This window comes from Ranitomeya variabilis, chromosome 5 (assembly GCF_051348905.1).
Source record: "Ranitomeya variabilis isolate aRanVar5 chromosome 5, aRanVar5.hap1, whole genome shotgun sequence".
NCBI classification, from domain to species: Eukaryota; Metazoa; Chordata; class Amphibia; order Anura; family Dendrobatidae; genus Ranitomeya; species Ranitomeya variabilis.
Genome location: NC_135236.1, coordinates 344,913,130 through 344,929,109, shown reverse-complemented (window position 1 = coordinate 344,929,109; position 15,980 = coordinate 344,913,130). Strand labels below are relative to the sequence as shown.

The window sequence follows — 15,980 nt, the reverse complement described above, 5'->3', positions numbered from 1 at the left end:
CGCCCCACGGAGATCAATCTTAGAGAACCACTTGGCCCCCTTTATGCGAGCAAACAAATCAGTCAGCAACGGCAATGGGTATTGATATTTAACCGTGATTTTATTCAAAAGCCGATAATCAATACATGGTCTCAAAGATCCGTCCTTTTTTGACACAAAGAAAAAACCGGCTCCTAAGGGAGATGACGATGGACGAATATGTCCCTTTTCCAAGGACTCCTTTATATATTCACGCATAGCAGCATGTTCAGGCACAGACAGGTTAAATAAACGACCCTTTGGGTATTTACTACCCGGGATTAAATCTATAGCACAATCGCACTCGCGGTGCGGAGGTAGTGAACCCAGCTTGGGTTCTTCAAAGACGTCACGATAATCAGACAGGAACTCAGGGATTTCAGAGGGAATAGATGATGAAATGGAAACCAAAGGTACGTCCCCATGAGTCCCCTTACATCCCCAGCTCAACACAGACATAGCTCTCCAGTCAAGGACTGGGTTGTGAGACTGCAGCCATGGCAATCCAAGCACCAAATCATCATGTAGATTATACAGCACCAGAAAACGAATAATCTCCTGGTGATCCGGATTAATACGCATAGTTACTTGTGTCCAGTATTGTGGTTTATTATTAGCCAATGGGGTGGAGTCAATCCCCTTCAGAGGAATAAGAGTCTCCAAAGGCTCTAAAGCATACCCACAACGATTGGCAAAGGACCAATCCATAAGACTCAAAGCGGCGCCAGAGTCGATATAGGCATCCGTGGTAATAGATGACAAAGAGCAAATCAGGGTCACAGACAAAATAAATTTAGACTGTAAAGTGCCAATGGAAACAGATTTATCAAGCTTTTTAGTACGCTTAGAGCATGCTGATATAACATGAGTAGAATCCCCACAATAGAAACACAACCCATTTTTCCGTCTAAAATTCTGCCGCTCGCTTCTGGACAGAATTCTATCACACTGCATACTGTCTGGCGTCTTCTCAGTGGACACCGCCAGATGGTGCACTGGTTTGCGCTCCCGCAAACGTCTATCGATCTGAATAGCCATTGTCATGGACTCATTCAGACCCGCAGGCACAGGAAACCCCACCATAACATCCTTAATGGCATCAGAGAGACCCTCTCTGAAAGTAGCCGCCAGGGCACACTCATTCCACTGAGTAAGCACAGACCATTTACGGAATCTTTGGCAGTAAATTTCAGCTTCATCTTGCCCCTGAGATAGGGACATCAAAGTTTTTTCTGCCTGAAGTTCCAAATGAGGCTCCTCATAAAGCAACCCCAAGGCCAGAAAAAACGCATCCACATTGCGCAACGCAGGATCCCCTGGTGCCAATGAAAAAGCCCAGTCTTGAGGGTCGCCGCGGAGCAAGGAAATCACAATCCCAACCTGCTGTGCAGGGTCTCCGGCAGAACGAGATTTCAGGGACAAAAATAACTTGCAATTATTTCTAAAATTCTGAAAACCAGATCTATTCCCCGAGAAAAATTCCGGCAAAGGAATTCTCGGCTCAGATACCGGAGCATGAACAATAAAATCTTGCAAATTTTGTACTTTCGTGGTGAGATTATTCAAACCTGCAGTTACACTCTGAAGATCCATTATAAACAGGTGAACACAGAGCCATTCAAAGATTAGAAGGAGAGAGAAAAAAAAGAAAGACTGCAGCATAGACAGACTGGCAAGTGATCCAATTAAGAGCACAAAAAAAAAAAAAAAAAACTCTCAGCAGACTTCTTATTTCTCTCCTTTCTCAGCCAAGGATTTTAACCCTTTAGGGGCCGGTCAAACTGTCATGATCTCCATGGCCAGAGAACATTGCATAAGCCTACATATGAACAAGCTCTTGGAAGATGGGAACTGTACTGACCATGAACTAAACCTACCGCACAACTAGAAGTAGCCAGGTAGCATGTCCTACTTTTTATCCCTATATGCCCAGCGCCGGCCGGAGAACTAAATAATGCTAGCAGAGGGAAATATAAGACCTGGCTCACCTCTAGAGAAATACCCAAAAAGGAGACAGAGGCCCCCCACATATATTGGCGGTGATTTTAGAAGAAATAACAAACGCAGCAGGAAAATAGTTTTAGCAAATTTGAGGTCCGCTTTCTAGATAGCAGAAGACAGAAAGAACACTTTCATGGTCAGCAGAAAACCCTAACAAAACACCATCCAGAAATTACTTTAGAACTCTGGCATTAACTCATAATACCAGAGTGGCAATTCCTGATCAACAAGAGCTTTCCAGACACAGTAACGAAACTGCAGCTGTGAACTGGAACCAAAAAACAAAAACAAACATGGACAAAAGTCCAACTTATCTAGTTGATGTCTGGGAGCAGGAACAAGCACAGAGAGGCTTCTGATAACATTGTTGACCGGCAAGCAACTAACAGAGAAGCCAGGTTATATAGCGACACCCAGATCTGATGAGAACAGGTGAACAGGGAAGATGATGACACAAGTTCAATTCCACCAGTAGCCACCGGGGGAGCCCAGAATCCAAATTCACAACAGCATACCATGGGATTCTATGAGCTGTCCCAGACCGAAGGTGTAGATGGAGAAGAGTAGGGGTCCTAGTACAGAGCCTTGAGGAACACCGACTGACAAGGGGCGAGGTGAGGAGGTGGGGTGGCGGAGGGAGACACTGAATGTCCGATCTGTCAGATATGATGAGATCCAGGAAAGGGCCAAGTCTGTGATGCCAAGAGATGAGAGGATTTGTAGCAGAAGGGAGTGGTCCACGGTGTCAAAGGCAGAAGACAGGTCCAGGAAAAGGAGGACAGAGTAGTGTCGCTTGCTCCTGGCAGTTAGTAGGTCATTGGTGACTTTAGTTAGGGCAGTTTCAGTTGAGTGATGGGAACGGAAGCCAGATTGTAATCGATCAAAGAGGGAGCAGGAGGAGAGGTGAGAGGACAGTTCAAGATGGATGTGTTGCTCCAGCAATTTGGAGGCATAAGGAAGAAGAGATATCGGGCGATAGCTAGACACAGAGGATGGGTCGAGGGAGGGCTTTTTGAGGATGGGTGTGATCTTGGCATGCTTGAAGGATGAGGGAAAGACACCTGTTGTGAGTGAGAGGTTGAAGAGGTGCGTTAGGGTTGGGATGAAGACCGTGGAAAGGTTAGGGATGAGGTGGGATGGGAGCGGGGCAAGCGTGCAGGTAGTGAGGTGTGATCTTGACAGGAGGGTAGAGAGCTGATCTTCTGTCATGGTGGAGAAGCTGGTTTTGGAGGAGCAGGGGTGAGCAGCTAAGAGGGGCAGTGGGCGCTGTGGGCCAAAGCTTTCTCTGATCGTATCGATCTTCTGTTTAAAGAAAGAGGCAAAGTCTTCAGCTGAAATGAGAGGGGAGGGAGGGGGTGCAGGGGGACGGAGTAGAGAATTGAAAGTTTTGAAAAGCTGTTTAGGGTTGTGAGACAGGGATGATATGAGAGATGAGAAGTAAGTTTGTTTTGTGGCAGTGAGCGCAGACTTGAAGCTGGCGAGGGTTGCTTGTATGTGGTGAAGTGGTCAGCAGAGCGGGATCGCTTCCATCTCCGCTCAGCGATCCTGGAAGCCCGTCTCAGTTCTTTAGTCAGGCTGGTCAGCCAGGGCTGCCTGTTGATTGTACGAGTTTTGCTATGCATGAGCGGGGCGGCCGAATTGAGTGTTGCTGTTATTGTGGCGTTATAAAAAGCAGCAGCAGTATCTGTGTCATGAAGGGAGGCTATGTCTGTAAGAGGGAGAAGGGACTCAGAGAGTGATTGTAAGTTGAGATGTTTGAGATTTCTGCGAGGGAGTTCGTGGAGTGGGGGTTGCACACTAGGAGAGGAGAGGGAAGAGAATGTCAGTAGGTTGTGGTCAGACAGGGGGAGGGGTGAGTTAGTGAGATTAGTAAGGGAGCAGAGGCGGGTGAAGACGAGGTCCAGCGTGTGGCCATCTTTGTGAGTGGCCTCAGAGGACCATTGAGTGAGGCCAAAGGAGGCAGTCAGTGATAAAAGTTTAGAGGCAGCTGAGGTGGAAGTGTCAATCGGGATGTTGAAATCACCCATGATGATAGTGGGGATGTCAACAGAGAGGAAATGAAGTAGCCATGTTGTGAAGTGGTTGAGAAAGGTGGAGATGGCTAGTTCTGGGGGGCGGTAGATGACAGCCAGCTGGAGGTTGGAGGGGGAATAGATGCGGATGGAGTGCACCTCAAATGAGGGAAGAGTAGTGGAGGGTGGTAGCGGAATTGGAGTGAAGGAGCAGGTGTCGGACAGGAGCAAGCCAACTCCTCCACCACGTTTATTGGTGGACCGAGAGGTGTGAGAGAGGTGGAGACCGCCGTAGGAAAGCGCAGCTGGAGAGACTGAGTCAGAGGGGGTGAGCCAGGTTTCCGTGATGCCAAGGAAGGAGAGTTTGTTTGTGATGAAGAGGTCATGGATAAATGGCAGTTTGTTGCAGACGGAGCGTGCGTTCCATAGTGCTCCAGGTAGGGGGACCGGGGGAGTGGGGGCTGGATGAATGGGTATGAGGTTGTCATGGTAAAAATAATAATAATAAAAATATTGTTTTACATAAATAAATTTAACAACAAAAAATACACATATATGGTATTGCCGCGTCCGGAACGATACAATCTATAAAACTGTCCTACTAGTTAACCCCTACAGTGAATATCGTAAAAAAAATGCCTAACAAAAAGTGAAATAAAACATGTTCTTAAAGATGAATGTGAATATAAATGGTACTGTTGAAAACGTCATCTTGTCCCGCAAACACAACGGGAAAATAAAAAGTTATAGCTCTCAGAATAAAGTGACAAAAAAATAATTTTTCTGTCAAATATTTTTATTGTGGAAAAGCATCAAAAAAAATAAAAAAATGATATAACTGTGGTATCATTGTAGTCGTATTGACCTGAAGAATAAGGCTGCCTTATCAATTTTACCACACGAGGAACAGCATTAAAAAAAAACAAAAAAGAAATTCCTGAATTACTGGCTTTTGTTCAGTCTGCCTCCTAAAAATCAGAATAGAAAGTGATTTGTGTATGACTGCTTGTGTAAGGTGGATGTCTGCTATCTAGCGCCCAGCTGAGCCATCAGCAATAACAAACGAAACAGCGTCTAATTGCTGTGACCACCAATGCGGCACCTTAGGCTATTAGAGTGCTTTCCTATCCAAAGTCTGGTGGTTAGTGGCGTCCGCCAGAGTGGCACTGCATGCACTCTTGTGCATTTAAGTTATTTTTGCAGTTGCTCTGACACCCCAGTTGCGGTGTCGAGCGCAAGAGGTCTAGACGAACTCTAATCCTGTGTCTTGGGATTGAGTTCTGACACTCCTTGCTTGCGCTCTTGGTGCGGTACCACGGCCCTGTGACGCAACAGGGTTTGCTTCCTTCACACAGGGTGAAGTTAACCCGTGTGTGTATCCACATTGTACCGCCATATAGTCCGTCATTACTTAGCAGCAGGTTCCATCTCTGCACGGTGGACCCCGGGCTGCGAACGCACCTTACCCTATCTTTCTAATTAGCATGTTTCCAGAAACTTGACCTGCTCACTACAAAGTACTGGGCACTACAACATACTAGTCACTACATGGTACTGGTTACTACAAAGGCAGTTTGCAATTTTCACTTAGCAACATCCACTACTGCTTGTTTCTGGAAAACACCCATGGGTGTCAAATTCATCAATACACCTGTAGATAAAATCCCAAAGAGGTATAATTTCCAAAATGGAGTCACTTGAGGGGGGATTCTGCTTTTCTTAGGGGCTCTGTATATGGAGTCTGCAAAATATTCTAGGAAAATCTGATCTCCAGGAGGCAAATATCGCTTTGTTCCTCCCGAGTAAGCAGTACAGTATAGCCACATATGGGCCATTTTCTACATTCAGCAGAAATTGAGGGACCAATTTTGTCACCCTTTTTACCCTTTTCTCAGTATGAAAATGTAAAATCTGGGGCTAATACAAAATCCTGGTGGTAAAAATGTAATTATTATTTTTTCACTGCCCAATGGTATAAAATTCTGTGACACACCTCTGGTGTCAATATGATCACTGCGTACCCCTAGATTAATTCATTGAGGTGTAGTTTGTAAAATAAAGTCACTTTTGGGGGAATTCTGCTGTTCTGGCACCTCAGGGGCTGTACCATTGTGACATGGCACCCTCAAACCAGTCCAGCTAAATCAGCACTTCAATATGGCGCTTCTTCCCTTTTGATTTTTGCATTGTGCCTCAAAAGTAGTTTTTCACCACATATGGAGTATCGGTGTACTCATGAGAAATTGCACAACAAAATTTGGACTCCATTTTCTCATGTTACCCTTGTGAAAATGGAAAACTTGGGGCTAAAATGTGTGATTTTTTTCATTTTCATGGCTCAACTTCTATGAAGCACTGAGATCTCATCTCCCGCGATCTTGGTGCTGAGATCTCCATCTGAGCATGCACCGCCTCTGGCAGCCATTTTTCCAGAATCCACCGCATAGTAAACCATGTAAGTTTGAGGGCTCTGAGCTCTCACAAAATGTCGGCAAAGCCCCTGCACCACCAAACACCGACAGCGGCGCACATCCGAACACCCCTCATCCCAGCCTGCGGCCTGCAGCAATGTTCCACTCTTGGCTCCTCCATCAGCGACCCTGGGACCCTGCTCCACCGTGGCCGATAAGGTATATCCACATTATAAGGTGTACCCCCATTTCACCCCCCCAAAAAAATGTTGGGGGGAAAAAGTGCATCTCATAATCTGAAAAATACGGTATGTCAGCAAATATTCCATTAAAAAAGGTCATATACCGCTCATTCCCTTCTGAGCCCTGCCGTGTGCCCAAACAGTGGTTTTCCCCAACATTTTCGGTATCCGTGTGCTCAGGAGAAATTGCACAACAAATTTTGGAATCTATTTTCTCCTGTTACCCTTGTGAAAGTCAAAAAAATGGGCCTAAAGGAAAATGTTTGTGAAAAAAAGTTAAATGTTTATTTTTTCCTTCCACATTAATTCCTGTGAAGCAACTGAAAAGTTAATGTGGTTTTGAGCAGCTTGAGAGGTGCAGTTTTTACAATGTTGTTACTTTTGGGTATCTTCTGTCATATAGGTCCCTCAAAATCACTTCAAATGTGATGTGGTCCCTATAAAAAAAGATTTTGCAAATTTTGTAGTAAAAATCAGAAATCACTGGTCAACTTTTAACCCTTCTAACTTCCTAACAAAAAAAATATGTTTCAAAAACTGCGGATGTAAATTGGGAAATGTTATTTATTAACTATTTTTATGACGTGACTCTCTGATTTAAGGGCATGAAAATTAAAAGTTTGAAAATTGCTAAATTTTTCACCAAATTTCTGTTTTTGTTGAAAATCAAAAGTTATATAGAAGAAATTTTTACCATTATCATGAAGTACAACACGTCACAAGAAAACAAACTCAGAATAAGTGACAGTGGTCAGAATTGAAAAAAAAATGCCTGGTCAAGAAGATGAAAACAGGCTTCAGGGTGAAAGGGTTTAAAGACTTGACAAAAGACAGAATTTGGATACAGAAGCTTTGCTTTGACATTGCTACACATTTTCTTCATTTCATGGGGCACTTTTGAACTGTATTCACTTAGCTCAAGTCATACAGATAATCAAAATTGTTTTGCTTTGCTCCATAGAGCAATAGGAAACCATGCATTTCTAAATGTATTCCATTTAATATGAATATAGCCTCAGAAGAAGCAGATTTGTTTAAGCCCTAATTAAATGTCAACCAAATGTTGTTTGGGGATGTTGCCAGGAATACTAAGTTAAAAGCAGACACATTTGCTTACATTGCTTAATAGAGAAATATCAATACATTTTATTGGTAGCACAGTATTAGTGGATGGCTACCTTCCAATTTTAACTAAATTGGACTGTACATTCCTGAACAATAATATGTATTCTAATACAGAGCAAAGGAAAAAAAAATTCAGATACATTTATAACAAAGTAATACTTTTTGTTTCATCTTTAAGTAGAACTGTTTAGAATTTGCACACTAGCAACTAACATAGCACTTTAATAATGTATTTGATCTGCTTTATGTTCCTCCATAAAAAAACTCGTTCTCTAGAGGCAAGTGGCTTTTCGGGATTCATGAAAGAAAAATGCCTAATATTACAGATTATCTTGTCCTGACATGGCAGGAGATCTGAGGCTATGTTCACACGCTGCGGTTTTTGCTGTGGATCCGCATCGGATTTGCAGCTGCAGATCCGCAGACGTTTTCCATGCAGGGTACAGTACAATGTTACCCTATGGAAAACCAAATCCGCTGTTCCCACTTTGCTTTTTTCCGCTGGAAAATCCGCGCTGATTTTCTGCGGAAAAAAAGAAGTAGCATGTCACTTCTTTCTGCGGATTCCGCAACTGTTTTCCACCTGCACCAATAGGAAAGTGCAGTTGGAAAACCGCAGTGGAATCCGCAGAAGAAACCGCACAAAAAACCGCAGGGAAATCCACCGCGGTTTTACACTGCGGGATTTCCAAATCAGGACCTGAAAAATCCGCAGCAAAAAAAGGATGGTGTGAACAAGCCCTAAATGTTCATTATTGTACAACATTTTTATTTCTTATGATATAGCCAAATTCTACTACTACTGGTATCAATGCTCAGAGATAGGAACCTTGATGGGAGTAGTATGGCATGTGGAATGTGACTCACCAAGAGGGGAAAAAAGTAAGATTTATTTTTTTATTCTATACAATGGAAAGTTACTTTTCGAAAACCTTTTCAAAAGTCGAATAATCCCTTTAAAACCCAGTACATTTTAATAAGCAACCTGCAAAAAGAAACTTACTGATCTTGGCTGCAGCCAAACATTTACTACCATACATTTCAAAAACTGCATAGATCAAGCATTGATTTTTAAACAATGGAAAAACAACATTCCCATCAGTGCCTCAATTGTGCACTTATTCCAGTTGTTTGCAATCCGTCACTGTACCCTTGTGTGTATAACATGAATACAGTTTTGAATTCCCAATAAATCAGTATGTAAAAATCAGAATAAATGTATATGACTTTAAAATACTTACGTTACAGACTTCTCAAGACGACTTCCTTGAGATCCCACTATCTCACCCAAAGTGCAAAACATCTGACCAAGAAAATCCTGTAGAAAATAAGGAAAAGCTCTTATCAGTTGAAGCAGAATTTATTTAAATGTTTGTCACTAAATCCCAGTAATTTTCTTAATTAATTAATTAGAAAAATTCACACTAGATAAGAATAAGAAATGTTATTAAAAAGAAGTCCAGTCAGAAAAGGAAAAAAAAGAGGTGGTGGGTAACTTTATTACACCAATGTTAGAAGGTAAATTAAAAAAAAAAAAAAATTCACTAATTACGTATCTCTGGTTAGAAGTCATACCGATTCACAATGAATATGGTAATAATGAAACAAACATGACCAATACAAAAGTTCCAGGTGTGCCATGTACAATTAGTGTAGAGAACATCAAGCAACTCACCAGACACTTGAGGTACATGTCACAAGGCACTCTTTATGGCCTTAAAGGGAACCTGACAGGTCCTCGATGCTCCCAAGACCACCAGCAGTTGTATGTTCCTGTTCAAATTACTGTATTTCTGTATTTCTACTATAAGGGTATGTTTCCATGGTCAGGAAACGCTGCTTTTTTGACGCTGCGCAGAGCTGCAGCGTCAAACAAGCAGCGTCCAGATGTTCCAGCATAGTGGAGAGGATTTTATGAAATCCAGTCTCCACTATGCGTGGAAACCCGCACGCGGCGGCCCTGCGACTCCGGACATGCTGCGCGTCTTTTCAGATCGCAGCATGTCCGTACACCTTGCGGGGACGCAGCGTCCCCGCAAGGCATAACACAGGGCCCTATGGGACAGAGCGATCATCCCGGATGTGAAGAGTTAACATATCCGGCATGATCGCGTCCCAGAAAGGGGGCGGGGCTTAGCGCTGAGCGGCTTCGCCACTGCGGCGATACCGCCGGCCATCCTGAACGTGGAGACATAGCCTAAGACGCACTTTTTTCCCAAAAATTTTTTGGGGAAAAATGGGGGTGCGTCATATAGTCAGAACATACTTACAAGTAGCAGCAGGAGTTGGGCGATTCTGCGGCGGTCCGATGCTGCAGTGCGATGATCACACTCCCTTCCCAGGGTGGTGCGGCAGTATTCGGCGATGAACAGTGGTGCGGGGCTCTGCCATCATTTTCTGAAATCCTGGAGCCCCAGCACTTCCATTGCTGTGATGGGTGGCCTCCGGGAAAATGGCTGCCAGAAGCGGCGTATGCGCAAATTGAGATCTCGGCAGCGAGATTTAAATCTGAGCATCTGACCCAGAGGTAATTTTCCCGGAGGCCACCACATCGCAGCAGTGAGGATGTGTGGTGCTACGGGCTTTCACAAAATGTCGGCGGAGCCCCCGCACCACCGAGCACCGACGAACCTGCTGCACCAGCCGGTCATGGGATTTCACGGAGGCCACCGCTTTACAGCAATGGATGTGCGGGGACTCCGGGCTTTCAGAAAATTTCAGCGGGGCCCATGCACTACGAGCACCGCAGAACCTTAAAACCAGTCTGGGATGGGAGTCATACCATCGCTGGACCAATGAACACCCCCTCCGACCACGCTCCACCAGCGCTGATTTCGGACTGTAAGGCGGACCCCCATTTGATGCATTTTTTTTCTCCCATTTTCCTTCTCAATATATATAGAGCTCTGGAAAAAATTAAGAGACCGCTACAAAATGTTCAGTTTGTCTGATTTTTCTCTTTAAAGGTATATTTTTGAGTAAAATGTAAATTGTTCTATTATTCTATAAACTACTGACAACATGTTTCCGAAGTTCCAAGCAATAAATTTTGTATTTATTTTCTGAAAATGAGAAATGGCAAAACAAACAAAAAAATGCATTGCTTGCAGAATTCAAATAATGCAAAAAAACAAGTTCATAATCATTAAGAAACAACAATACTAATGTTTTAACTCAGGAAGAGTTCAGAAATCAATATTTTGTGGAATAACCATGATTTGTAATTACAGCTTTCATGCGTCTTGGCATACTTTCCACCAGTCTTTCACACTGATTTTGGGTGATCTTATGCCACTCCTGGTACAAAAATTTAAGCAGTGCTTCTTTGTTTGATGGCTTGTGACTATCCATCTCCCTCTTGATTATATTCCAGAGGTTTTCAATGGAGTTCAGGTCTGGAGATTGGGCTGGCCATGACAGGGATTTGATGTGGTGGTCTTTCATCCACACCTTGGTTGACCCAGCTGTGTGGCATGGGGCATTGTCCTGCTGGAAACAACAGTCCTCAGAGTTGAGGAACATTGCCTGAGCAGAAGGAATCAACTGTTTTTTCAGGATAACTTTGCATGCGGCTTGATTCATACGTCCTTCGCAAAGATTAACCTGCCCAACTCAAGCCTTGCTGAAGCATCCCCAGATCATCACCGATCCTCCAGCAAATTTCAGTGGGTGCAAGGTAATGTGGCTTGAACGCCTCTCCAGGTTTCTGTCTAACCGTCAGATGACCAGTGCAAAGCTGAAAATTAGACTCATCAGAGAAGGTTACTTTACTCCAGTCCTCTATGGTCCAAGCCTTATGGTCTTTGGCAAACTTCAGCCTGGCTCTCCTTTGCTTCTCACTGATGAAAGGCTTTTTTCTAGCTTTACATGACTAGAGTAATGCCTCTAGGAGCCTGTTACGAACTGTTCTTGCTGCGCACTTCACCCCAGTAGCCATTTGCCATTCCTTTTGTAGGTTACTTGATGTCATCCTGCGGTTGCTGAGTAACATTCGAATAAGATGATGGTCATCTCAGTCAGTGAAGAGTCGTTTTTGCCCTCTGCCGGTCTGTAGCTTTGCTGTCCCCAATGACTGCTGCTTGACCTTGTTGAAATGGACTGCCATCTTAGAAATGTTAAGGATGGAGGCAACATGACTCACTGTGTCCCTCTGCTAGTAAAGCCAGAATTGAGCCCTTCTTTTCTTCACTCAAGACTTTTCAGTGCAGTGCTCTTAATTTTTGCCAGACCTATATATATATATATATATATATATATATATATATATATATATATATATATATATATATATATATATATATCAGCAATGAGGACATTGTAGAGAGCCAAGCATTCACAGATCCATGTGTATAAAAATGCATAAGCATAATAATATGGCATTGAGTCGTAGGCTTTCCTGTAGTGAATCCAGGCTGTGCTGAGATTGGTCTGTCTGGATCTTGAGTGACTGCTCTGTCTACTAAAAGCTGGTGCTTAGAGCCTCTGGCTCAGCCTCTGTCAGACCCAATGCCTTTCTGAGCTGAATTCATGTACTGGTTAATATGGTTCTGTAGATTGGTGGTTATGATGACTGACAGGAGTTTCCATAATGTAAGGCAAGTTATTGGGCGGAAATTGGACAGAACTGTTCCTTTGTGAGGATCCTTCATTATCAGCACTGTTCTTCCTTGTGTTAGCCAAGCTGGGTGGTGGCCTGCTTCTAGCAGGTGGTCCATCTGCTTTGCCATGCGTTCATGTACCGCTGTTAATTTCTTTAGCCAGTAGGTGTGGATCATGTCTGGGCCAGGTGCTGTACAGCTATTCATGTTCTTGATGCGCTGCTGGATGTCTGCTTCTGTATTGGTGACTGGTTCTTGCTCTAGGTGGTTGCTGTGTTTTATTCTCAGATCTTGCAGCCACATTGCACTGGTGTTGTGTGTTTTTGTTTCCTCCCATATGTTCCTCCAGTATTGTTCAGTCTAAGCTATTGGTGGAGTTGCTACCTTTGTGCTGTTACTCTGTAGTTGGGAGTACACACTGGATGGTTCTTTGGAGAACAGGGAATTTATCCTCTTAGCCTCGGCTTCCCTGGTGTATCTCCCTAGTCTTGCAGCGAGTGCTGTGAGCCTCTGTTTTGCAGTCTCTAGTGCTTCAGTTGAGGTCAGACCTTTGCACTTGTCTAACTTGGTATTATTCTTGATCTTTACACCCTTCTGTATTCCTGTTAGTTGGCTGACTTCCCTTCGCGTCACCTTGATCTTGGTATCCAGTCTTCTTTTCCAAGGAGGGCACGTACTTTTGTTGTTCATGCTGATTGTATAGCCAAGCATTTCCAGGATTGCTGAGGCAGTAGCATAGATCAGTTTATTGGTTTGAGTTATGGTGGTGGTAGTTATTGATGCAAGTGCTCTATTGGCATCCTCTAGCATACTGTCTGGTGGTGTTTCCTTATTGAGCCTTGGCAGTCGATCTCTGGTATTGATGGTGTTTATCTAAGATCTTCTGTTTCAGATCAGCTGCAGTGCTATATAGTTGCAGGATTGGATCAGGATCTTCAGGGGGTTGCACATGTTGTTCTTCCATGTCTTCATGTAGGGTGGATCTGCAGTGCAGTTGATCCATCTCAAGTTGTGATAATAGCTTTCTCTTTATGATATCGAAACGTTGGGTGACTACAGTTGTGGCCAAAAGTATTGACACCCCTGCAACTCTGTCAGATAATACTCAGTTTCTTCCTGAAAATGATTGCAAACAAATTCTTTGGTATTATTATCATCATTTAATTTGTCTAAAATGAAAAAACACAAAAAGAATTGTCCTAAAGCCAAATTGGATAAAATTCCACACCAAACATAAAAAAAAGGGGGTGGACAAAAGTATTGGCACTGTTCGAAAAATCATGTGATGCTTCTCTAATTTGTGTAATTAACAGCACCTGTAACTTACCTGTGGATTAAAGTTGACTCAACCTCTGTTCTGTGTCCTTGTGTGTACCACATTGAGCATGGAGAAAAGAAAGAAGACCAAAGAACTGTCTGAGGACTTGAGAAACCAAATTGTGAGGAAGCATGAGCAATCTCAAGGCTACAAGTCCATCTCAAAAGACCTGAATGTTCCTGTGTCTACCGTGCGCAGTGTCATCAAGAAGTTTAAAGCCCATGGCACTGTGGCTAACCTCCCTAGATGTGGACGGAAAATAAAAATTGATGCGGTTAATTAAATGAGGGTGCCGCGCTAGAAAACAACACTATAGCTAAAAAGTTGAAGACTCCCACTCCCCTACCTTACAGATGGAAGTCGGCGTGTCTCCTTGATACGGAGGTTGGCTGTTGAAAAGACGTCCTATTTGCTGTTAGCAGGACTATGGTATCGATACTGCACTGATCTGCAGGGAGCGTCCTCCCGTAGTGCAGGAATCCTCACACCGCTCGCCGCTGGGGTGCACGGCAGGTGCCTTGGCCGATGGCGCCGCCGAACAGTAGCGTAGCGAGTGAGGGGCGTGGCTTAGCGGTGACGTCACCTGTCCGTGAGACGGACACAAGCAGGGGCCAATCCCGACGCGTTTCGAGGGTAACGTCCCTCTTTCTCAAGGTATCATACCTACTGTTCGGCGGCGCCATCGGCCGAGGCACCTGCCGTGCACCCCAGCGGCGAGTGGTGTGAGGATTCCTGCACTACGGGAGGACGCTCCCTGCAGATCAGTGCAGTATCGATACCATAGTCCTGCTAACAGCAAATAGGACGTCTTTTCAACAGCCGACCTCCGTATCAAGGAGACACGCCGACTTCCATCTGTAAGGTAGGGGAGTGGGAGTCTTCAACTTTTTAGCTATATTGTTGTTTTCTAGCGTGGCACCCTCATTTAATTAACCGCATTTGTTTGTTACTGGATGGCAGTGTTTTTGCACACAACCTGCCCGGGTGCCTGCAGCTTCATCTAGGAGTGTAACCTAGCGCCAGTGTGATTCTTTCATATATTGTTTGGAAAATAAAAAATGACAAGAGATTTCAACGCAAGATTGTGCGGATGTTGGATAAAGAACCTCGACTAACATCCAAACAAGTTCAAGCTGCCCTGCAGTCCGAGGGTACAACAGTGTCAACCCCTACTATCCATCGGCATCTGAATGAAAAGGGACTGTATGGTAGGAGACCAAGGAAGACCCCACTTCTTACCCCGAGACATAACAAAGCCAGGCTGGAGTTTGCCAAAACTTACCTGAAAAAGCCTAAAACGTTTTGGAAGAATGTTCTCTGGTCAGATGAAACAAAAGTAGAGCTTTTTGGGCAAATGCATCAACATAGAGTTTACAGGAAAAAAAGACCAATTAAAGAAAAGAACACGGTCCCTACAGTCAAACATGGCGGAGGTTCCCTGATGTTTTGGGGTTGCTTTGCTGCCTCTGGCACTGGACTGCTTGACCATGTGCATGGCATTATGAAGTCTGAAGACTACCAACAAATTTTGCAGCATAATGTAGGGCCCAGTGTGAGAAAGCTGGGTCTCCATCAGAGGTCATGGGTCTTCTAGCAGGACAATGACCCAAAAGACACTTCAAAAAGCACTAGAAAATGGTTTGAGAGAAAGCACTGGAGACTTCTAAGGTGGCCAGCAATGAGTCCAGACCGTAATCCCATAGAACACCTGTGGAGAGATCTAAAAATGGCAGTTTGGAGAAGGCACCCTTCAAATATCAGGGACCTGGAGCAGTTTGCCAAAGAAGAATGGTCTAAAATTCCAGCAGAGCATTGTAAGAAACTCATTGATGGTTACCAGAAGCGGTTGGTCGCAGTTATTTTGGCTAAAGGTTGTGCAACCAAGTATTAGGCTGAGGGTGCCAATACTTTTGTCTGGCCCATTTTTGGAGTTTTGTGTGAAATGATCAATCTTTTGCTTTTTGCTTCATTCTCTTTTGTGTTTTTTTTCATTTAAGACAAATTAAATGAAGATAATAATACCAAAGAATTTGTGATTGCAATCATTTTCAGGAAGAAACTGAGTATTATCTGACAGAATTGCAGGGGTGTCAATACTTTTGCCCACAACTGTAGTTGTTTTTCAGTCAGTGAACATGCAGGTCTTGTATCCGTCCAGAGTTTCCTCATACGACTCATATATCCCCTCTCATTTGGTCTCATTTGGTCTGTGTGTATATATAAACACGCACTGCTCAAAAAAAATAAAGGAAGCA

General features: G+C 43.8%; 1 protein-coding gene across 1 annotated transcript in view; it reads right to left on the bottom strand.

The window, feature by feature from the left end:
- The window catches only part of CPNE8 (copine 8), a 453,180-nt gene that overhangs the window by 204,393 nt on the left and 232,807 nt on the right, over positions 1–15,980 (bottom strand). The window contains exon 6 of the mRNA XM_077264830.1: positions 9,051–9,127. Coding sequence (XP_077120945.1) covers positions 9,051–9,127 — 77 coding nt within the window. The remainder of the gene's footprint in view (positions 1–9,050; positions 9,128–15,980) is intronic.